The sequence below is a fragment of the Pleurodeles waltl genome, chromosome 9, assembly GCF_031143425.1.
Source record: "Pleurodeles waltl isolate 20211129_DDA chromosome 9, aPleWal1.hap1.20221129, whole genome shotgun sequence".
Classification (NCBI taxonomy): domain Eukaryota; kingdom Metazoa; phylum Chordata; class Amphibia; order Caudata; family Salamandridae; genus Pleurodeles; species Pleurodeles waltl.
This window is the reverse complement of record NC_090448.1, coordinates 158,719,495-158,743,774: the sequence shown is the minus strand read 5'-3', so window position 1 is coordinate 158,743,774 and position 24,280 is coordinate 158,719,495. Positions and strand designations below refer to the sequence as shown.

At 46.0% G+C, this 24,280-nt stretch overlaps 1 protein-coding gene across 1 annotated transcript in view; it reads left to right on the top strand.

Annotated features, from left to right (window-relative positions):
- The window catches only part of DENND6A (DENN domain containing 6A), a 292,813-nt gene that overhangs the window by 102,313 nt on the left and 166,220 nt on the right, over positions 1–24,280 (top strand). Inside the window, exon 8 of the mRNA XM_069206473.1 lies at positions 17,061–17,123. Within this exon, the coding sequence (XP_069062574.1) occupies positions 17,061–17,123 (63 nt within the window). The remainder of the gene's footprint in view (positions 1–17,060; positions 17,124–24,280) is intronic.

Genomic DNA, 24,280 nt, shown 5'->3' with positions numbered 1-24,280 from the left:
CATTTTAATCTTGGATGTGCGATGGAGCAGTGGATATAGTTCAGTGTATTTCTTCTCCGGCATAATGTTTATTTACGCACCGCTGTCAATAATAAAAGGTATGGAGCAGCCTTTTATCTTGAGTTTAATTTTCGGACAATGTTCAAATGACTTATGTGATTTATTTTGTAGACTTTTCTTTGACTCGTATTTTTCATCGCATGCTGCCAGTCCAACATGCACACGTTTTTCTGAAGTAAATATCAACATCGCACATTCATCTTGCCGACTGTCACTTTGCAATGAAACTGAAGAACTCTTGGACGGAGATTTAGATGACAATCAACTGTGTTTAGTGTCGGTTTGCCTCAGCTGATGTTGCTGCTTGGCATTGTGTACGCGCATAAAACTTCACTTCTAGAACGTTCAGGCGACTGTTTTGTTTTCTCAGTGTGGTTCACTTAGTTTTTCCTTTGCCTTGCAAACTGTTAGAAATTGGTTCTCTTTCCCACAGCCTTTCTATTCTTGTCCAGTGGTGGGAATTTTGCCTTCATCCGGAAATGAAAATCTGCATGTGAAGCACCGATTATTTTTTCTTCGGAGACATCACTTTGTGTCCTTCAGCCTTATGTTTCTGCTTACTTTTCATGTTCATGACTAACTCACTGTGGGTACCTCTGGCCTGCATGTAAGCAGCTTGTCGTATGCACATTCCTCATCTCTGGCAGCCATGAGTACTCGCTCCAGACTAAGGATGTCTCTCAGTAGTCATTGTCTGAATTAATTTGACAAACAGCCATCTATAGCTCCGAGACATATGCCGTCTTAATCATTTATCAAGTCTTTAAAAAAAAGTTGTTGATTGATTCACCAGCTCTCTCTCTTTACTGACTGAAAGTATATCTTTAATAATCGACATTCGGCAGTAGATTGAATTTGAGATTTATCGCTTCTTTGATTTGACGGTATGATACTTAATCAGCACATGGTATTTTCTTTATCACTTCATTTACTCCTTCACTGGAAAAATTCTTGAGGTATTTGGCAATCATTTTGTTAGCTGTTTCTTCCAGTGCATTGATGAAATCATCAAAGTTTCTATCTGACATCCATCTGTCACCATATATTTAGCTTTTTGATGGTATTGAATGGAAGTGGTAGTTTTAAGAAGGAAGCCACATTATAACCAATTGTGGAACTTACTGATATTGAAAACGGGCTTCTCTCCAGCACAGTCTGCAGTCTGCTAGGACCTGCTAGATTCACACAATCTCTAAGGCCCTGCAATGTACTGGCATCAGTCATCGCAGACAATTTGAAGTTTTGTCACTTCTTCCTTCATGACCAACCGAACTCTTTAAATTCTCGAAGGCTTATTGAGTTGTTCTGAGCCCCACACAGCAATTTCAGTGGTGTGCCTCTTGAAAGATTGACCGCTCTGTAAGCACAACCCCTGTACTTTCACTTAGGTTGCAGTGCCTGACACTTAGGTTTGATGGCTGTCTTTGCTCTGATTCTGGTAAGCGTGATCGTATTCTCTATATACCTGATTATAACCACCTCTAATGTTTAGCTGCATTTATCTGCTTCCACTTACAGCGTTCACTTGCATTTGTCCCTGCTCACTGCGTTTTTCATACCTGTTTTTTGCTGCCTTTAGCATTGCTTTTCACTCAACTGATGCTGCCTCTAGCACTTCTCTGTACCTGTTGATCGATGCCTTTAACTTTATCGTTCCATATACCTTATACCTCTGTGTTATGGTGAGGTACCTCTTTCATGGCCTCACCAGCAGGTTCCTGGCCAATGATACACAAATTTCTCTGTTAGACTTTTATCTTTTTCAAAAGCTTTGCACTGGCTGGAGTGGCGCTTTGACTCCACACACGCCAAATGTCAATCTTCACTTCGACTGAGGCACATATGGCACACACAAACAGTTTGCTGGACCACAGCAAACCCTGTGGGAGAGCACTATCTGTTCTTCAGATTACATATCCCATCCTCAGAGCTAGTTCTGAGTACTCATAAATGAATGCTTCACATGCAGAGCTTGGTTTTTATTCCCCTGCGTGCAAGAGCAAACTCAGCATTCTAAACATGAAATCTATTCACCACACCCTGACACTTACAACACAGTTCTACGGAGTCCATCAGGAATCAAAAATGTCCTGTCATTGCCAATTCACAAGACACTACAATGCAGGCCATAATTCCTAGCCTCATTGTGGCCTGGCCCCGGAGTAGGGGGCCATTTCAGGAGCTGCGCGTGAGCATCTATGTACTTGCAGAGTGTAAAGAGAAATTGGCATTTCATCAGGAGCCTGTGAGCTCCATCAGGCTCTCATGTGCACAGTTATCGCAGTGCACAGAGAGAAGTTTCCGTTGCAGCACCGAGGGGGGCACACAGTCTAGAGCAGCGTTTATTTGAAATTATAAAAGGGGTTGCTTACCAGCATGTTGTGTGCTTTGTATTTTGCTGCGTGTTGTCCACATTTTCACTAATAAAAAGAATAATCTCTAGGCAGTTCTGTCAAATATGTACGTCTCATGCTGCCTCTCCAATAGAAACTGAGAAGGGGTGTGGTTTCAACAGGGAAAGGAGTGCCCTAATTCTGTTCATTATTGTGTTGAACAGCCTAGTCGCTGGAGTAGACATATTACTACTGTGGCGGCCATTTTGGAGTGTACTTAAAACACAGTAATCATTACAGCATTGTAAATTCTACATATTCATTGCTAGCTAGTGAGACAACAGCGACATTATTTTAAATTATTATTCTAAGTGTGGTGGGCAACAGTGACAAGTTTATTTGTTTTAATTTATTATTTTGAGTGTACACAATGTCACAATTTATCAGTTCCACCTATGTTTTTGCCTAATCCAGGTGACTATGCAAGTCCATGAGAGGAGTGAATTGATGGTTTTAAGGCAACTTAGTAAAACAGAGCAAGGTGAAGGAAAATATAAGGGGGGGCAGAAAAGTGAATGGATCAGATGTGGCAATATGAGTCATTGGCCAAACAATAAGTCATGTCCTGCTTTGAATGTTACATGTATGAAATGTAAAAAACAAGGCCATTATTTACGTGAATGCAAAGGTGTGTCATCTAAAAATGTGGGCGTGGTGAGAGACATATGAGCGATGACTCAGAGAATATAGATGAGTATGATAAAATTTTGTGCATCATTGATGATGTTGAAGAATGTGAAGGACAATTAGTGTGGTCAGTCATCGACTGTGATAAAGAGAGGCGTCCGTGGGTAAGAGGCCCTAAGTGTGTTATCGGGATTGATGGTAATATTTTCCATATGTTGGTGGATTCTGGAGCTTGATAAAGCATAAATTCAGAACATAATTTTAAGAAATGTTTAAGAGCATGGAATTGTGCAAACTAGACATAAAATTGAAATCATACAATGGTGAATGTCAGGAAATGTTTGGATTTTTTTTATTGCTGAAATTGCATGTAGAAACAATAAAACCTCAGGAAGATTGTATGTCACAAAGAAAGGGGCATCCTTATTTGATCTTATTCATCAAATCGCTATAGGAATGCAATTACATCCGGGTGCCAAGGAACAGGCAGTTCTTGTAGGAGCTACCATGCAAGAGGAAAGTTTAATACAGAGGTTCCCAAAGATATTTTCTGAAAGATTAGGGAAAATGAAAGGTTTTAAGTACCAAATTATATTACCTCTATATTGTCAGCTAAAAGTTCACAAACCACAAAGTTGAAATTATTTGATGTGGATATCATTGAAGAAATAGAATCATCCAAGTGGTTGGCTCCCATTGTTGTAGTGCAAAAACCAGATCAGTCCATCAGAATATGCATTTATTTGGGGGATTTGAACAATGCTATGTGGACTGATAGACATCCATTGCCTAATATTAATAGAGACTAAGCTACTGGAAAAAATAAATGGCTTTCAGCAATTGACTTATCTGCCTATCACCAGATTGAGTTGCATAGTGATTCCAAACATCTTACATCTTTTGTTACACCTTTTGAAGCATACCGATGTAAACATATGCCGTTCGAGTTAGCCTTTGCGGCGTCAGTTTTTGAGACTAAAGCAAAAATCTTTTTTGAAAACATGAATCAAGTATGTTATTTTCAAGATGACCTATTGATATGTGGAAAAGATGAGAAAGATCATGATAGTAATCTAAAGAGTGTTTTGGAAAGGTTACAAAGGAGTGGTCTCATGGTCAAAGCAGAAAAATATAAGTTTAAAGTCAATTCTGTGACTCATTTAGGACACAGTATTGATGTCAATGGGGTAAGACCGTGTGAGAAATTGGTAAACAGTATTATTTATAGTATGGTACCTAGTAACAAAGATGATGTCTGTAAGGAAATGCCTCCTTGGCATGGTTGCCCCCTGACTTTTTGCCTTTGCTGATGCTATGTTTACAATTGAAAGTGTGCTGAGGCCTGCTAACCAGGCCCCAGCACCAGTGTTCTTTCCCTAACCTGTACTTTTGTATCCACAATTGGCAGACCCTGGCATCCAGATAAGTCCCTTGTAACTGGTACTTCTAGTACCAAGGGCCCTGATGCCAAGGAAGGTCTCTAAGGGCTGCAGCATGTCTTATGCCACCCTGGAGACCCCTCACTCAGCACAGACACTCTGCTTGCCAGCTTGTGTGTGCTAGTGAGGACAAAACGAGTAAGTCGACATGGCACTCCCCTCAGGGTGCCATGCCAGCCTCTCACTGCCTATGCAGTATAGGTAAGACACCCCTCTAGCAGGCCTTACAGCCCTAAGGCAGGGTGCACTATACCATAGGTGAGGGTACCAGTGCATGAGCATGGTACCCCTACAGTGTCTAAACAAAACCTTAGACATTGTAAGTGCAGGGTAGCCATAAGAGTATATGGTCTGGGAGTCTGTCAAACACGAACTCCACAGCACCATAATGGCTACACTGAAAACTGGGAAGTTTGGTATCAAACTTCTCAGCACAATAAATGCACACTGATGCCAGTGTACATTTTATTGTAAAATACACCACAGAGGGCACCTTAGAGGTGCCCCCTGAAACTTAACCGACTGTCTGTGTAGGCTGACTAGTTCCAGCAGCCTGCCACACCAGAGACATGTTGCTGGCCCCATGGGGAGAGTGCCTTTGTCACTCTGAGGCCAGTAACAAAGCCTGCACTGGGTGGAGATGCTAACACCTCCCCCAGGCAGGAGCTGTGACACCTGGCGGTGAGCCTCAAAGGCTCACCCCTTTGTCACAGCCCAGCAGGGCACTCCAGCTTAGTGGAGTTGCCCGCCCCCTCCGGCCACGGCCCCCACTTTTGGCGGCAAGGCTGGAGGGAACAAAGAAAGCAACAAGGAGGAGTCACTGGCCAGTCAGGACAGCCCCTAAGGTGTCCTGAGCTGAAGTGACTCTAACTTTTAGAAATCCTCCATCTTGCAGATGGAGGATTCCCCCAAAAGGGTTAGGATTGTGACCCCCTCCCCTTGGGAGGAGGCACAAAGAGGGTGTACCCACCCTCAGGGCTAGTAGCCATTGGCTACTAACCCCCCAGACCTAAACACGCCCTTAAATTTAGTATTTAAGGGCTACCCTGAACCCTAGAAAATTAGATTCCTGCAACTACAAGAAGAAGGACTGCCCAGCTGAAAACCCCTGCAGCGGAAGACCAGAAGACGACAACTGCCTTGGCTCCAGAAACTCACCGGCCTGTCTCCTGCCTTCCAAAGATCCTGCACCAGCGACGCCTTCCAAAGGGACCAGCGACCTCGACATCCTCTGAGGACTGCCCCTGCTTCGAAAAGACAAGAAACTCCCGAGGACAGCGGACCTGCTCCAAGAAAAGCTGCAACTTTGTTTCCAGCAGCTTTAAAGAACCCTGCAAGCTCCCCGCAAGAAGCGTGAGACTTGCAACACTGCACCCGGCGACCCCGACTCGGCTGGTGGCGATCCAACACCTCAGGAGGGACCCCAGGACTACTCTGATACTGTGAGTACCAAAACCTGTCCCCCCTGAGCCCCCACAGCGCCGCCTACAGAGGGAATCCCGAGGCTTCCCCTGACCGCACTCTTTGAACCTAAAGTCCCGACGCCTGGGAGAGACCCTGCACCCGCAGCCCCCAGGACCTGAAGGACCGGACTTTCACTGGAGAAGTGACCCCCAGGAGTCCCTCTCCCCTGCCCAAGTGGAGGTTTCCCCGAGGAATCCCCCCCTTGCCTGCCTGCAGCGCTGAAGAGATCCCGAGATCTCTCATAGACTAACATTGCAAACCCGACGCTTGTGTCTACACTGCCCCCGGCCGCCCCCGCGCCGCTGAGGGTGAAATTTCTGTGTGGGCTTGTGTCCCCCCCCGGTGCCCTACAAAACCCCCCTGGTCTGCCCTCCGAAGACGCGGGTACTTACCTGCAAGCAGACCGGAACCGGGGCACCCCCTTCTCTCCATTCTAGCCTATGCGTTTTGGGCACCACTTTGAACTCTGCACCTGACCGGCCCTGAGCTGCTGGTGTGGTGACTTTGGGGTTGCTCTGAACCCCCAACGGTGGGCTACCTTGGACCAAGAACTGAACCCTGTAAGTGTCTTACTTACCTGGTAAAACTAACCAAAACTTACCTCCCCCAGGAACTGTGAAAATTGCACTAAGTGTCCACTTTTAAAACAGCTATTTGTCAATAACTTGTAAAGTATACATGCAATTTTTATGATTTAAAGTTCCTAAAGTACTTACCTGCAATACCTTTCAAATGAGATATTACATGTAGAATTTGAACCTGTGGTTCTTAAAATAAACTAAGAAAAGATATTTTTCTATATAAAAACCTATTGGCTGGATTTGTCTCTGAGTGTGTGTACCTCATTTATTGTCTATGTGTATGTACAACAAATGCTTAACACTACTCCTTGGATAAGCCTACTGCTCGACCACACTACCACAAAATAGAGCATTAGTATTATCTATTTTTACCACTATTTTACCTCTAAGGGGAACCCTTGGACTCTGTGCATGCTATTCCTTACTTTGAAATAGCACATACAGAGCCAACTTCCTACATTGGTGGATCAGCGGTGGGGTACAAGACTTTGCATTTGCTGGACTACTCAGCCAATACCTGATCACACGACAAATTCCAAAATTGTCATTAGAAATTCATTTTTGCAATTTGAAATTTTTCTAAATTCTTAAAAGTCCTGCTAGGGCCTTGTGTGTTAAGTCCCTGTTTAGCATTGTCTTTTAGAGTTTAAAAGTTTGTTAAAAGTTTGAAATTAGATTCTAGAAACAGTTTTAGATTCTTTAAAAAGTATTCCAACTCTTAGCAGAATAATGTCTGATACAGAGATGCAGGTGGTGGAACTCGACACCACACCTTACCTCCATCTTAAGATGAGGGAGCTAAGGTCTCTCTGTAATATCAAAAAAATAACCATTGGCTCCAGACCTACCAAAATTCAGCTCCAGGAGCTGTTGGCAGAGTTTGAAAAAGCCAACCCCTCTGATGATGACATCACAGAGGAAGAAATTAGTGACTTGGAGGCCAATGTCCCTCCTCCAGTCCTAAATAGGGAGAACAGGACCCCTCAAGTCCTGTCTCCAACTGTGTTAGTCAGAAATAGTGAGTCCCTCACAGGAGGGTCCCACATTTCTGAAATCACTGAGGATGCTCTCAGTGAAGATGACCTCCTGTTAGCCAGGATGGCCAAAAGATTGGCTTTAGAGAGACAGCTCCTAGCCATAGAAAGGGAAAGACAAGAGATGGGCCTAGGACCCATCAATGGTGGCAGCAATATAAATAGGGTCAGAGATTCTCCTGACATGTTAAAAATCCCCAAAGGGATTGTGACAAAATTTGAAGATGGTGATGACATCACCAAGTGGTTCACAGCTTTTGAGAGGGCTTGTGTAACCAGAAAAGTGAACAGATCTCACTGGGGTGCTCTCCTTTGGGAAATGTTCACTGGAAAGTGTAGGGATAGACTCCTCACACTCTCTGGAAAAGATGCAGAATCTTATGACCTCATGAAGGGTACCCTGATTGAGGGCTTTGGATTCTCCACTGAGGAGTACAGGATTAGGTTCAGGGGGGCTCAAAAATCCTCGAGCCAGACCTGGGTTGACTTTGTTGACTACTCAGTGAAAACACTAGATGGTTGGATTCAAGGCAGTGGTGTAAGTAATTATGATGGGCTGTACAATTTATTTGTGAAAGAACACCTGTTAAGTAATTGTTTCAATGATAAACTGCATCAGCATCTGGTAGACCTAGGACCAATTTCTCCCCAAGAATTGGGAAAGAAGGCGGACCATTGGGTCAAGACAAGGGTGTCCAAGACTTCAACAGGGGGTGACCAAAAGAAAGGGGTCACAAAGACTCCCCAGGGGAAGGGTGATGAGACAACCAAAACTAAAAATAGTAAAGAGTCTTCTACAGGCCCCCAAAAACCTGCACAGGAGGGTGGGCCCAGAGCCTCTTCACAAAACAATGGGTACAAGGGTAAAAACTTTGATCCCAAAAAGGCCTGGTGTCATAGCTGTAAACAGCATGGACACCAAACTGGAGACAAGGCCTGTCCCAAGAAAGGTTCCACTCCAAACTCCCATCCAGGTAACACTGGTATGGCTAGTCTCCAAGTGGGATCAACAGTGTGCCCAGAGCAAATCAGGGTCCACACTGAAGCTACTCTAGTTTCTGAGGGTGGGGTGGATTTAGCCACACTAGCTGTCTGGCCGCCTAACATGCAAAAATACAGACAGCAACTCTTAATTAATGGGACTAGAATAGAGGGCCTGAGGGATACAGGTGCCAGTGTCACCATGGTGACAGAGAAACTGGTTTCCCCTGGCCAATACCTGACTGGAAAAACTTACACAGTCACCAACGCTGACAATCAGAGAAAAGTACATCCCATGGCAATGGTTACTTTAGAATGGGGAGGGGTCAATGGCCTGAAACAGGTGGTGGTCTCCTCAAATATCCCAGTGGACTGTCTGCTTGGAAATGACCTGGAGTCCTCAGCATGGGCTGAGGTAGAACTAAAAACCCATGCAGCAATGCTGGGTATCCCTGAACTGGTGTGTGTGAAAACAAGAGCACAGTGCAAGGCACAGGGTGAACAAGTAGAGCTGGAGTCTGGAAGAATGGCCCAGCCTACCAAGAGAACAGGGAAGTCAGCTGGGAAACCAACTGCAACACAGCAAAAGAAAGGGAACCTCTCTTCTCAGGAAGAAGTTCTGCCCTCTGAGGGAACTGAGCCTTTGGAGCTTGAACCTTATCAGGTTGAGCTCTTAGGCCCAGGGGGACCCTCAAGGGAGGAGCTGTGTAAGGGAAAAGAAACCTGTCCCTCTCTTGAAGGCCTTAGGCAGCAAGCTGCTGAAGAGTCCAAGGGCAAGAAAACTGGAACCCATAGGGTCTATTGGGAAGATGGACTCCTGTACACTGAGGCCAGAGACCCCAAACCTGGTGCCACTAGGAGAGTGGTAGTGCCTCAGCTGTTCAGGAAGTTCATCCTAACATTGGCCCATGACATTCCCCTTGCTGGACATTTGGGACAAACCAAGACGTGGGAGAGGTTAGTCAACCACTTCTACTGGCCCAATATGTCCAACATGGTTAAGGAGTTTTGCCTCTCCTGCCCCACCTGTCAAGCCAGTGGTAAGACAGGTGGGCATCCAAAGGCCCCCCTCATTCCACTTCCAGTGGTGGGGGTTCCCTTTGAAAGAGTGGGTGTGGACATAGTTGGTCCACTAGAACCTCCCACAGCCTCAGGAAATATGTATATCCTGGTAGTAGTGGATCATGCTACCAGGTATCCTGAAGCTATTCCCCTTAGGTCGACTACTGCCCCTGCAGTAGCCAAGGCCCTCATTGGTATCTTTACCAGAGTGGGTTTCCCTAAGGAGGTGGTGTCTGACAGAGGTACCAACTTCATGTCAGCATACCTAAAGCACATGTGGAATGAGTGTGGGGTGACTTATAAATTCACTACACCATACCATCCTCAAACTAATGGCTTAGTTGAGAGATTCAACAAGACATTAAAGGGCATGATCATGGGGCTCCCAGAAAAACTCAAAAGGAGATGGGATGTCCTCTTGCCATGTCTGCTTTTCGCTTACAGAGAGGTGCCACAGAAGGGAGTAGGATTCTCACCCTTTGAACTTCTGTTTGGTCATCCTGTAAGAGGACCACTTGCTCTTGTCAAAGAAGGCTGGGAGAGACCTCTCCATGAGCCTAAACAAGACATAGTGGACTATGTACTTGGCCTTCGCTCTAGAATGGCAGAGTACATGGAAAAGGCAACCAAAAACCTTGAGGCCAGCCAACAGCTCCAGAAGTTTTGGTATGACCAAAAGGCTGCACTGGTTGAGTTCCAACCAGGGCAGAAAGTCTGGGTTCTGGAGCCTGTGGCTCCCCGGGCACTCCAGGACAAATGGAGTGGCCCTTACCCAGTACTAGAAAGGAAGAGTCAGGTCACCTACCTGGTGGACCTGGGCACAAGCAGGAGCCCCAAGAGGGTGATCCATGTGAACCGCCTTAAGCTCTTCCATGACAGGGCTGATGTCAATCTGTTGATGGTAACAGATGAGGATCAGGAGGCAGAGAGTGAACCTCTCCCTGATCTTCTGTCATCAGACCCAAAAGATGGCACAGTAGATGGAGTGATCTACTCAGACACCCTCTCTGGCCAACAGCAAGCTGATTGTAGGAGAGTCCTACAACAGTTTCCTGAACTCTTCTCCTTAACCCCTGGTCAGACACACCTGTGTACCCATGATGTGGACACAGGAGACAGCATGCCTGTCAAGAACAAAATCTTTAGACAATCTGACCATGTTAAGGAAAGCATCAAGGTGGAAGTCCACAAGATGCTGGAATTGGGAGTAATTGAGCGCTCTGACAGCCCCTGGGCTAGCCCAGTGGTCTTAGTCCCCAAACCTCACACCAAAGATGGAAAGAAAGAGATGAGGTTTTGTGTGGACTACAGAGGGCTCAATTCTGTCACCAAGACAGATGCTCATCCAATTCCAAGAGCTGATGAGCTCATAGATAAATTAGGTGCTGCCAAATTCTTAAGTACCTTTGACTTGACAGCAGGGTACTGGCAAATAAAAATGGCACCTGGAGCAAAAGAGAAAACCGCATTCTCCACACCTGATGGGCATTATCAGTTTACTGTTATGCCCTTTGGTTTAAAGAATGCCCCTGCCACCTTCCAAAGGTTGGTGAATCAAGTCCTTGCTGGCTTGGAGTCCTTTAGCACAGCTTATCTTGATGATATTGCTGTCTTTAGCTCCACCTGGCAGGATCACCTGGTCCACCTGAAGAAGGTTTTGAAGGCTCTGCAATCTGCAGGCCTCTCTATCAAGGCATCCAAATGCCAGATAGGGCAGGGAACTGTGGTTTACTTGGGCCACCTTGTAGGTGGAGGCCAAGTTCAGCCACTCCAACCCAAGATCCAGACTATTCTGGACTGGGTAGCTCCAAAAACCCAGACTCAAGTCAGGGCATTCCTTGGCTTGACTGGGTATTACAGGAGGTTTGTGAAGGGATATGGATCCATTGTGACAGCCCTCACTGAACTCACCTCCAAGAAAATGCCCAAGAAAGTGAACTGGACTGTGGAATGCCAACAGGCCTTTGACACCCTGAAACAAGCAATGTGCTCAGCACCAGTTCTAAAAGCTCCAGATTATTCTAAGCAGTTCATTGTGCAGACTGATGCCTCTGAACATGGGATAGGGGCAGTTTTGTCCCAAACAAATGATGATGGCCTTGACCAGCCTGTTGCTTTCATTAGCAGGAGGTTACTCCCCAGGGAGCAGCGTTGGAGTGCCATTGAGAGGGAGGCCTTTGCTGTGGTTTGGTCCCTGAAGAAGCTGAGACCATACCTCTTTGGGACTCACTTCCTAGTTCAAACTGACCACAGACCTCTCAAATGGCTGATGCAAATGAAAGGTGAAAATCCTAAACTGTTGAGGTGGTCCATCTCCCTACAGGGAATGGACTTTTTAGTGGAACACAGACCTGGGACTGCCCATGCCAATGCAGATGGCCTTTCCAGGTTCTTCCACTTAGAAAATGAAGACTCTCTTGGGAAAGGTTAGTCTCATCCTCTTTCGTTTGGGGGGGGGTTGTGTAAGGAAATGCCTCCTTGGCATGGTTGCCCCCTGACTTTTTGCCTTTGCTGATGCTATGTTTACAATTGAAAGTGTGCTGAGGCCTGCTAACCAGGCCCCAGCACCAGTGTTCTTTCCCTAACCTGTACTTTTGTATCCACAATTGGCAGACCCTGGCATCCAGATAAGTCCCTTGTAACTGGTACTTCTAGTACCAAGGGCCCTGATGCCAAGGAAGGTCTCTAAGGGCTGCAGCATGTCTTATGCCACCCTGGAGACCCCTCACTCAGCACAGACACTCTGCTTGCCAGCTTGTGTGTGCTAGTGAGGACAAAACGAGTAAGTCGACATGGCACTCCCCTCAGGGTGCCATGCCAGCCTCTCACTGCCTATGCAGTATAGGTAAGACACCCCTCTAGCAGGCCTTACAGCCCTAAGGCAGGGTGCACTATACCATAGGTGAGGGTACCAGTGCATGAGCATGGTACCCCTACAGTGTCTAAACAAAACCTTAGACATTGTAAGTGCAGGGTAGCCATAAGAGTATATGGTCTGGGAGTCTGTCAAACACGAACTCCACAGCACCATAATGGCTACACTGAAAACTGGGAAGTTTGGTATCAAACTTCTCAGCACAATAAATGCACACTGATGCCAGTGTACATTTTATTGTAAAATACACCACAGAGGGCACCTTAGAGGTGCCCCCTGAAACTTAACCGACTGTCTGTGTAGGCTGACTAGTTCCAGCAGCCTGCCACACCAGAGACATGTTGCTGGCCCCATGGGGAGAGTGCCTTTGTCACTCTGAGGCCAGTAACAAAGCCTGCACTGGGTGGAGATGCTAACACCTCCCCCAGGCAGGAGCTGTGACACCTGGCGGTGAGCCTCAAAGGCTCACCCCTTTGTCACAGCCCAGCAGGGCACTCCAGCTTAGTGGAGTTGCCCGCCCCCTCCGGCCACGGCCCCCACTTTTGGCGGCAAGGCTGGAGGGAACAAAGAAAGCAACAAGGAGGAGTCACTGGCCAGTCAGGACAGCCCCTAAGGTGTCCTGAGCTGAAGTGACTCTAACTTTTAGAAATCCTCCATCTTGCAGATGGAGGATTCCCCCAATAGGGTTAGGATTGTGACCCCCTCCCCTTGGGAGGAGGCACAAAGAGGGTGTACCCACCCTCAGGGCTAGTAGCCATTGGCTACTAACCCCCCAGACCTAAACACGCCCTTAAATTTAGTATTTAAGGGCTACCCTGAACCCTAGAAAATTAGATTCCTGCAACTACAAGAAGAAGGACTGCCCAGCTGAAAACCCCTGCAGCGGAAGACCAGAAGACGACAACTGCCTTGGCTCCAGAAACTCACCGGCCTGTCTCCTGCCTTCCAAAGATCCTGCACCAGCGACGCCTTCCAAAGGGACCAGCGACCTCGACATCCTCTGAGGACTGCCCCTGCTTCGAAAAGACAAGAAACTCCCGAGGACAGCGGACCTGCTCCAAGAAAAGCTGCAACTTTGTTTCCAGCAGCTTTAAAGAACCCTGCAAGCTCCCCGCAAGAAGCGTGAGACTTGCAACACTGCACCCGGCGACCCCGACTCGGCTGGTGGCGATCCAACACCTCAGGAGGGACCCCAGGACTACTCTGATACTGTGAGTACCAAAACCTGTCCCCCCTGAGCCCCCACAGTGCCGCCTACAGAGGGAATCCCGAGGCTTCCCCTGACCGCGACTCTTTGAACCTAAAGTCCCGACGCCTGGGAGAGACCCTGCACCCGCAGCCCCCAGGACCTGAAGGACCGGACTTTCACTGGAGAAGTGACCCCCAGGAGTCCCTCTCCCCTGCCCAAGTGGAGGTTTCCCCGAGGAATCCCCCCCTTGCCTGCCTGCAGCGCTGAAGAGATCCCGAGATCTCTCATAGACTAACATTGCAAACCCGACGCTTGTGTCTACACTGCCCCCGGCCGCCCCCGCGCCGCTGAGGGTGAAATTTCTGTGTGGGCTTGTGTCCCCCCCGGTGCCCTACAAAACCCCCCTGGTCTGCCCTCCGAAGACGCGGGTACTTACCTGCAAGCAGACCGGAACCGGGGCACCCCCTTCTCTCCATTCTAGCCTATGCGTTTTGGGCACCACTTTGAACTCTGCACCTGACCGGCCCTGAGCTGCTGGTGTGGTGACTTTGGGGTTGCTCTGAACCCCCAACGGTGGGCTACCTTGGACCAAGAACTGAACCCTGTAAGTGTCTTACTTACCTGGTAAAACTAACCAAAACTTACCTCCCCCAGGAACTGTGAAAATTGCACTAAGTGTCCACTTTTAAAACAGCTATTTGTCAATAACTTGTAAAGTATACATGCAATTTTTATGATTTAAAGTTCCTAAAGTACTTACCTGCAATACCTTTCAAATGAGATATTACATGTAGAATTTGAACCTGTGGTTCTTAAAATAAACTAAGAAAAGATATTTTTCTATATAAAAACCTATTGGCTGGATTTGTCTCTGAGTGTGTGTACCTCATTTATTGTCTATGTGTATGTACAACAAATGCTTAACACTACTCCTTGGATAAGCCTACTGCTCGACCACACTACCACAAAATAGAGCATTAGTATTATCTATTTTTACCACTATTTTACCTCTAAGGGGAACCCTTGGACTCTGTGCATGCTATTCCTTACTTTGAAATAGCACATACAGAGCCAACTTCCTACAATGTCAAATCATTTTTAGGAGTAATTCAACTTTACACCAAATGTGTGTTTAAAAACTAAAATTGCACACAAGACCAAGTGAATGATAAGTTTACTTTAAAAATCCTGTAAATTTGAATGGTGTGAAACTTGTCAAAAGGAATTTGACATCATTAAATAGGAAATTAATACACCTTATTTAAATAGCTTTGATATGTCCCGCAAGACCCTGCTTTGCACTGATGCAGGTGCATACAGGTTAGGAGCAGTTTGACACAAATGCAGAAAGGAGAAGTAGTTGTAGTAGCCTGTGCCTCATGTACATTATCGGAAACAGAAGAACGTTACTCAGTAATTGAAAGAGAGGCCTTAGCTGCTTTTTGTGCCACCAGGCACTTTGAAACTTATACATACATTTGTGATCGGAACTGATCGTAATCCATTGCTAAATGTGTTTTCGACAAAATGTTCTGGCATAATTTAGAATTATTTAATTTTGTGATGCAATATTTTCTAGGCTCAAACAATGTTTTGGCTGATGCTCTATTTAGGAACAAAGTAGTGGTGGAAGCAAACAATTTTTCTGGTCATGATGTGCAGGAGTTTGGTTGATTTCCAGACATAGAATGTTTTGACTCCGAATCATTCACCACCCAGGAATAGTTAGTTGCTGTTAAGAAAGATGCTGAGTTGTTGGATTTCACTAAGGGCTTAATTCCGAGGCTGATGGACCGACCATGTGCCCATAAGCCTTGTAGTAAGAAGACCGCCGCAGACATGGAGGTCTTCACACCAGGCCTATTACGACTTCTCCACTGGACTGAAGGGCGGAAACCAAGGTTCCCTCCCGTCAACCTAGTGGGCAAAGGGCAGCAGCATTGTTCCCGGCTCATAATAGAGCTGGCGAAAATGCTGCCACATGCAGGGTGCACCAGAACCCTTGAAATGCACACCGTCAGCACAGCAGAAAGTGCACATTCCAAGGGTGTTGGGAAGGGGGTCCACTGCACTGCCCATGCCATGGACAGTGCAATGCCCCCACCCAGCACCCTGCACTTGTTTTCTGCCAGTCTTTTCATGGTGGGGAAACCGCCATGAAAAGGCTGGCAAAGAACAAGGTTGTCATCAGCATGGGGGTGCTCAGTTCAGTGCCGCTATGGCTGACTACGGCCAAGACCGGCGTCAGCCCTGTTGGGATCTTTGATCTTGACTGTGACGGCAATATGTAGGCGAGTCCGTCCGCCTTTCTTGTAATGTGGTGGTTGGACTGACACAGCTGCGGTGTTACCATAACCACCGTGGGCTGGTGTTACTAGGACTTCAATCCTCATAATGAGGCTGTAAATGTATTAAGGAAGGCTTGCCTGACATAATAGAGTTGAAAGGATATGCAGATGTTAAGAATGAATTGAGTGTGGATGAGTGGAGTGTCAGAAGAGGTGGTTAACTTGTTCTTCCCATAACACTGAGGAAAACAATTGTAGATTGTGAACACCAAGGTCATCTAGGAGGAAATAAGACAAAGAGTTGATTGAGAGAATAGTTCTGGTGGCCAGGCATGGACAAAGATGTGGAGGAAGTGGTTAAAGAATGTGCACTATGTGAAAATAATGACAAAGTTGAAAACCAATACTCAATTGCTTCAACCAATTAGTTATCCCGCTGGTCCCTGGTTGAAAGTTGCTATAATTATAATAGGTCTTCTTGACATTATGGGTCACCATAAGAGATTTGTGGTAGTCATAGTAGACTACTGTTCTAAATTGTTTGAGATGTAATTCATGTGTGAAGTTGAAAGCAAAAAAGTGTGTGGTTGAGAAGGTTATCTAGAAGAACTGGTATTGGACAATGGTCCACTGTCTTGTTCCAAGGATGTAGAAACCTATTTATGCCACAGAAACATTCATCATTGTGAAACCGCAGTATACAGTCTAAGGGTCAAAGGTCCAGTAGAAAGGGTTAATAGGCAGCAGCATTTAATTGGCAGTAGCTGATGAGGAAAAAGGTTATCTATCATGTAAACAAAATGTTATGGCAAATAGACTGATCTGACTCAGCCTTACTTACTTGTACAGATGCCATATAAATTGCCTTGGTATGTGTTGTCCTATTTACAGCAATTCTGTTCACCCGTGAAAATGCAAAGCAGAGTTTAGCTGTTCTAGTTGATAATTGTAAAAAAAAAAAAAAGGAGTTATAAGTGCATCATAGGCACACAGCAGGAGAATTATGGCAATGGAAAAAAATATTTTCACTTGCTTTAAAGTTAATACAATTTTGTTTTATTTTTAAGGTGCGGATTCCAACTCGTCATGATAAGCCTGGCACAACGCAGGTGGTAGAGGTGACACATCAGGTAAGAGCAGGAAGGAACACTTTGCACATCAGTGGAAATATCTGTGGCTATCGATTTTGCATTGAGAGGGCACTGTGTTATAGTTTAGAAATCTTATGCAAATACTGAGAGAAACATTTGGTTTTTTTTTTTACCTGTCCTTTACGCCTAAATTAAGCAGCTGTGTAAATGACTTCCAAGGTGAGACAACAGCAGATATTAAGCCACCTTGCAAACAGAGTTTGCTTCTATAGCTTCTGATCGTGGAAGAAACTGGAGACCTTTGAAAGTAATACTTACTCCAGATTCCACTGGCTGTTACAAGCAAACACTACTTTTCCGTGGCGGGTTCAGTGTTTTTCATTAACACTGCTAAATTAAATAAAGAGCACTGTGGTCAGAGACAAGAGGAGTTGTGTGGCGGCTCACAGGTGGCAGGACTGTATCCTGACACCCCTCTTGATGCTCCACCACTCACTGCCCGATTGTAAGATGATCACGTGTCTGTCCCACTCACTTGTTTTCTAGATCCCATTAACCTTTTAAGAGTCCCGAGGGGTAAGGAGAGACACATCAAACAAATCTAATCAATTTATAGTTTATTACAAGTTCAAAGTCAGACTTTTGTAAACAAGTCTCAAACATACTATATAAGTACAGAATTACAAAAGGTGAGTTAAAGCATCAGATCAAATTAAATCATACTAACATGAGACATACTAAAATCTCAGTAGCAGCAATGCAAAAGATGTGAAATAGTGTTTGGTGCTCAGAGTCCAAACTTTGATTTCCCTGCCTAACCATTAAATCTACAGAACTCTAACTACTCTAATAAGCAATAGGAAACACCAAGAATTCTCTAATTTAAGCCAATTGAGAATTAGTTGTGTCAGCACTACAGAAACCTCATTAGGAGTTTCTAGAAGAGAGATGTGCGTGAAAAAGAGAATCTGAATCTCTAGCTGACTATAGCAGACATATCTCTGCAGAACGTTAGGTAGTTGACAACACTGCCAGTAATTTTCCATGGTCTGTACACAATTGTGACAAGTAAGTTCTCATCAGAATTTCAGCTCTCGGTCCAAGCATCAGGGTGACCTTGGATCACTCTCATATCCAGGAATCTGAAGGGGACTTCTTCTTCATAACTCCTTGTTAACACTCCCTGTTCTTGGCAACTTGTCTTCTCACACCTCTTTGTCTACAACTAACAATAATCTTTCCATTAACTGTAGACTTGTGCAGACGCACTTGCAAATAAAGACATGTTGAAGGTTAAACGCGGAAAAACATTTCAGGCCTTAACTCAAGCCAACTTAACATAGAACTCAATGCGCAATGCACATTTGAATACATGATTGTACATGCTTTTCTCGTAAGTATAATAAATGGAGAATAACTATAAAAATATAATTTAACTATAATATCAGAAAACAAATACATTTGATTCCTGTGATTTGCATATGACTATTCTACATTTTTACTTATAAGTGCACTTTACTTTACAACTTTCAGCGCTCCTTGTTTGCATGAATATATTTGAGCACACAATATAGATGTCATTGAGTACATTTCATCACCCTTTCTCAAGGGCATAATGGCACAGCCAAGTTATGCTCTCTCAACCCCTCCTCCTCTAATTACTTAGTAAGTCATCTTAATTTACTCTTTACTCGAATGAGACTCTCTAGAACCTTACTGAGTTCATCAGCTTTTATCTAGACTCCTTCAGACGTTTCATATCATCATAATATTTGCACTCCCTATCCTCCCGCTCAAGATCTGCTCTCTTCCTCGACTTCCCAACCCTTATTCTCTGGAAAATTCTGAATCCCACTGCCAGTACTATTGTACATATGGCAATAACCAACAAAGGCACTAGAACAAAATACACACCTCCACTTCCTAGGTTTCCAAACCCTTTGCCTATAGCAGCAAATCTATCTTCAATTGCTTCCCATGCATCTGTCGCTTTCAAATTCTTCAAATCTTTCATCAACCCAGATATGTTCCGGATTTATTTCCCCGAATCCTTACCCTTGTCTGGGATCTAAGTGCAACATTGTTGAACTTTTAACGTCCAACAGACTCAGCCCTCCTTTGTGAGTTGGATGTCTAATTCAAAATAGCTCTGCAAAACCATAGATTTTATAGCTACCATTTCAGTGACTACAACCAATAAGGCTCCAGCTGCATTAGTAGCCAGCGTATCCACTATGGTAGATAACCCTCTAATCGTTAGCTTATTTGAAATCACTCCCACAAATGGAATCAATTCCCCAAATATATTCCCTACTACATCTGCAGCACCAATACCTTGCTTAGGTCTAGAATTAATTGTCCAAACAGGGTCATCAAGATGTTCCATATGATAAATCTTGGGGAAAACTATACCTAAATAACATGTACCATGCCATCCTTTGGGCAGCTTAAAATAAGCATGCTCTCCACAAATAAAATAAACTCCAGGAATAACAGGATCCTCTCCATCCAAATACAGCTTCCAATTCCCTTGCACTTCAAAGGTATGATCGCATTCACTCTTTCCTCCAAATATATTGTTCTCTTGAGATTTCTCTGTCCAAATAAACCATCTTCCCTTATGCTTACAATCCAGTGTCAAGGAAGGAAGGTTATCTGCTATCAGATGCTCAATTTCCTCTTTAGCCCACTTGGGATGACTCCTAAAGCTCTTGTTAGTTTTTGACCTAGTTGAAAACAGGAGCGGAAATCTAGAAGCTAAGTTTAGAAATGTCTTCTCAACATCTGTCAAACTATATGTCAGATTGTGTCTGTGCATTATCAGTGTTTAATGTTGTAGCTGTCAGTAGAGGGCATCGCGCGACTTCGTATCGATGTCATACACTGGATGTGACATCAGCGGAGTCCATATAACCACCTAACTGAAGTCAGTTCCTTATTTTTCGCGCTTGCAGGCCTTTTCGGCCTACTTCAATGTTTGTCAATTGAACAGTGTGCTTTTACTGTCCATGTCTTAACACTTTAAGCCCTGTTGGTCCTGTGGACAACAAATCTAGGCTACGGACCCCCACTCTGTTTGTATGTGGTGCCTGGGTGAGCACCACAATGCTGAAGAGTGTGACTCCTGTCAGCGTCTCCATCCGAAAGCTCTGTGGAAACGCCATATGGAGCTTCCTGTGGCACGGATGTTAGAACCGCCCCAGTCTTCACGTCGGTCACGGTCTGCTTCTTGTACAGAAGTCCGGTCACAGGCCCAGTCAAGGAGCCATTCTTGTCGACATCCTTCTCTGTTGATCTCACAAGGTAAGTTCCGACGTAAGCAGTCGAAGTCTCAAAAGTTACCTACCCCACCACATTCAGCCTCTAACCATTCCTCTGCTTAGGGGTCCAGGCCCTAGTCTGCCCCGCCATTTCCTCCCTTTCCTGGGGCTGAGGCAACTATGACCCAACAATGTGAATTCTTCAGTTCCCTTCACACTATTTTTGGGAAGTCACCTTCCCCTGGAGTGCCTGTGGACCCCAAGGAGGTGGAAGAGGTCTTGACTGTCCATGTCTGCAGGCTCACCCTCTGCTTCAGTTAGGCATCTGGCTTCAGTTGACAAAGTAGTTAGTGCCGATGCACAGACCTTTGGGGTTCACACTTTCGCTTCCGATATCCGATCACTGGACTCCAGTGACCCCGCTAGACCTCTCATCCCTTTCCCTGTCTTAAGTAGACAACGACGTTGAGGATTCACCTTCTCTACGCTGGTTACGGCACCAGTCATGTCTGTTATCCCTGACCGCCCTCCACATTCTGGGGAGTTTCCTCATGTTTATACTTCTGAGGGACATGATGAAGAGGCTATGGATGTACTACACGTTTCACACATGGAACAGTCTCCTATAGAGGACAGCTGGATAGCTGACCTAGCTACAGCTAGTGGTTTGGATTCTTCCCCAGCCTCAGGCCTACTTTCATCTCCTAGCCTTGCCACAGAGGCAAGTTCCTCTCTACCTGCAATGCTCAGAAGGATTGCTCTGATTTTTGTTTTTGACACTTCACTGGAATTGTCCTCAGATCGTCTCATTGATGTTCTCCATCAAGGACAAACAGGAGTTGAGCCCCTACTTCCTTACATTAACCCCTGTATAAGGTTTTGTTGGGGGGTTGGGCTCAGCCTGATACAGCGGCCCCTGTAGATCAAACTATTTCTCATTGGCACTGGCCAGCCCGGGTGATCCGGCTTGTGTAATTAGACATTCTACTCATGGTGGGTTGATGATACAGGCCGTTTTAGCCTCCCATGATATTGAGGCTCTACCACAAGTTCGATCTGATAGAGATCCCAGGAATCTGGATGTTTGTGGAAGGCATATATGTTTCTCTAAAGGTTCTGCCTTACGTTCTGTGAATACGTATTACGTTCTGGGTCAGTTTTCACATTCATAATGGGACTTATTAGCAAACATTTTACCTACGCCTCCAGAGGATATCAGGGACACTCCTGCCCCTATGATTCAAGATGGCCAGGAGGCAGCTAAACTAATCATTTGTGTGGTATGGATACTACTGATTCTGTTGGGTCAGGCCATGGCCTGTTCAGTGGCACTACAGTGCTGTTCACGGTTATGCACCTCTGGATTTTCAGAGGCAGTTTGAGTCTGTAAGTCCCTAGTATATGGTACCTAGGTACCCAGGTCATGGGTACACCATTCGACCCCCATGGGCTGCATCATGGATTATGCCACTCATACAAGCCCATGCAAACTGTGTCTGCAGGCCTGCCATTACAGCCTGTGTGAAATGGTGCATGCACCTTTCACCCCAGATATGAGGTTTACCTTATATAATGGTCACTGCACTCTGACCCTGTGAGTCACCCCCTAAGGCAGGCCCTTCAGCCCAAGGGCAGGGTGCATGGTTCTAAGTGTGAGGGTACCGCTGCATGAGCATTTCTGGGCTTTGTAAGTGGACACTAGTGATCACAGGATGTCCAACTACATAATGGCTTCACCAAACCTACTCATGTTAGTTATAAAGCATGTTGGAATCCTGCGACTACACCAATTTCAGTGTTAGTTGCATAATACCATGTACTGTGGGGGTTCCTTAGAGGATCCTCCATGTCTGGCTGTGCAGCCTTGCATGCAAGCCAGTGCTGCCGTCGACCCCAGACACTGTTCTGCCCTCCTGTTGCTGAGCTTAACTCAGGCAGGGGAAGACCGAACAAAGGATTTACTGTAGAGGAGAGGTGTTACCACCTCTCCCTTAGAAATAGGTGTCTCTAGGCTAGGAAGGGGGTGCTTCTGAGCACCACCAGACTGCTTTGAAGGGCACATTTGATGCCCTCCGTGCATAAACCTGTTTGCTCCACTGCAGGAGCCCCTGGCTCCAACACTGGCGTGAAACCCCACAAAGGCCAGGGGGGTGACCACCACCCCCCAGTCCAGCTCTTCCCGTAGGGCGATGCTCAGAGCTCAGCCAGGTGGCCACTTGGTTCTGCCATCTTGGAAATAAAATGAGCAGAAGCACCTGTGAGAATCTGACTGGTCAGTTCACCAGAGTAGCGTCTCCGACAAGCTCTCCACCCCCCAAATAGGTCAGTCAATGCAGAAGCTGTCCAACTCCCTTCCTGAGTTACATAAGGGCTCCCCTGAGAGTGGGACTCTAGATTTGTCTGCAAGAATCTTATTCAAGACGCTTCTGCTGCTGGACTTAACTGGAACGAAGACAAGAATGCAACTGGGAGGTTGGGTCCTGCTGCAATTTTGTCCCCGGATATTGAAAGGACATTGCAACTTCTGTGGGCCATCCTCCAGAGTCACAAGGACTCTGTCTGCATTAAGAATAGCAAGAAGGAATCAACCCCTGGAGTGAAGGAGTCACTCAACTGCATCTGCATGCACCTCAAACTTCAGTGCCGATGACCGGCTTGTGAATCCGGCTCTCCCACAGACTCTTCAAGGCTCTGCAACACAGGTGGTAGTTCTGTGGCTCTCCAGAAGTCTGACCTGTCTTCTTTGCAACTGGGAAGATTGTGGTCCCTCTTTGGAGCTTCTTGGCACTGCATCTGTTTGTTGTTGCCAAGGCTTGTTGGCCCTTCACTCTGAAGAGCACCAAGAAGCCTCAGTTTCAAGCAACACACAGCTCCAAGATTGGCGTCCTCCCTGCAACATGGGCATACATCGTCGCTGTGCTGCTGAGGCCTCCTTCTGATTCCCTCTGCCTGTTGCCCGAGGGTCTTCCTGGAGTCTCCATCGATTCCTGCTGGCTCTCCTTCTTGCTGAGGGCTAACCCTGAAAAGGTTGAGGCCCTGCAACTCGCCTTGCACCACATCTCTGGCATTTGCCAAGGTTTGTTGGTGGTCCTGCTGGCCACTGACCCGCCTGCAGTTCAACAACTGGCGTGGGACAGCTCGTGGATGACTTATGAGATCCCTCAACGTTACCTGGACACCACAGCTGCATCTTCAAGGCCTCCATTCTACAGTGAACTATTTACGACAAGGATGGGCATTACCCTCCTGAACCCCCTGCGTGACTCCGGATGGTTTGGACTCTGTTCCCTCTCTCCACAGGTACTCCTCATCTGGAATCGACACCTGGTTTCCACCAACATTGTCCACGGTTCACTGTAGCAGCTGGACCCCTTTGACTCCATCAGGAGGTTTCAACACAACTTCACCCCTACGCTCCTGGGCTCCCTGGTGTAGGTACTCCGCTTCTCTGGGTATCCACCAATGGCGGCACTCTCGAACCTTACGTGTCCCAAAAGGTTTCTTCAAGGTCCTCTGGGCATGGTCCTGAAACACAAAACTCTACACAGCGACTTCCTGATGTTATCCTATGGACACTTGACCCTGGGTCACATACCTGCACACGGGCACCTGGGAAAACCTAGCTACTTACCTCTGGTGTTTTAGTACTTCCCCAGTTCTGCGTACCCTTGGGTGTCAGTCTTGGTTAGTTGGGACTTTAGCATCCCATTTTTGCAGTACATGCTTGAACAACCGCCCCCACTTCCCCCAGTGCACCCACCACACCCACAATAGTGACCCATGTAACTTTATGCCTTTACTTATCTGTTTCCAAGTATATTTCTGTGTATGTATATATATATGTGTGTGTGTGTGTGTGTGTGTATTATATACCTCCGGTTAGGAGATGTACCAAAGTTAGGTTAGTGCCTATATTTCAATAAATAATACATTATT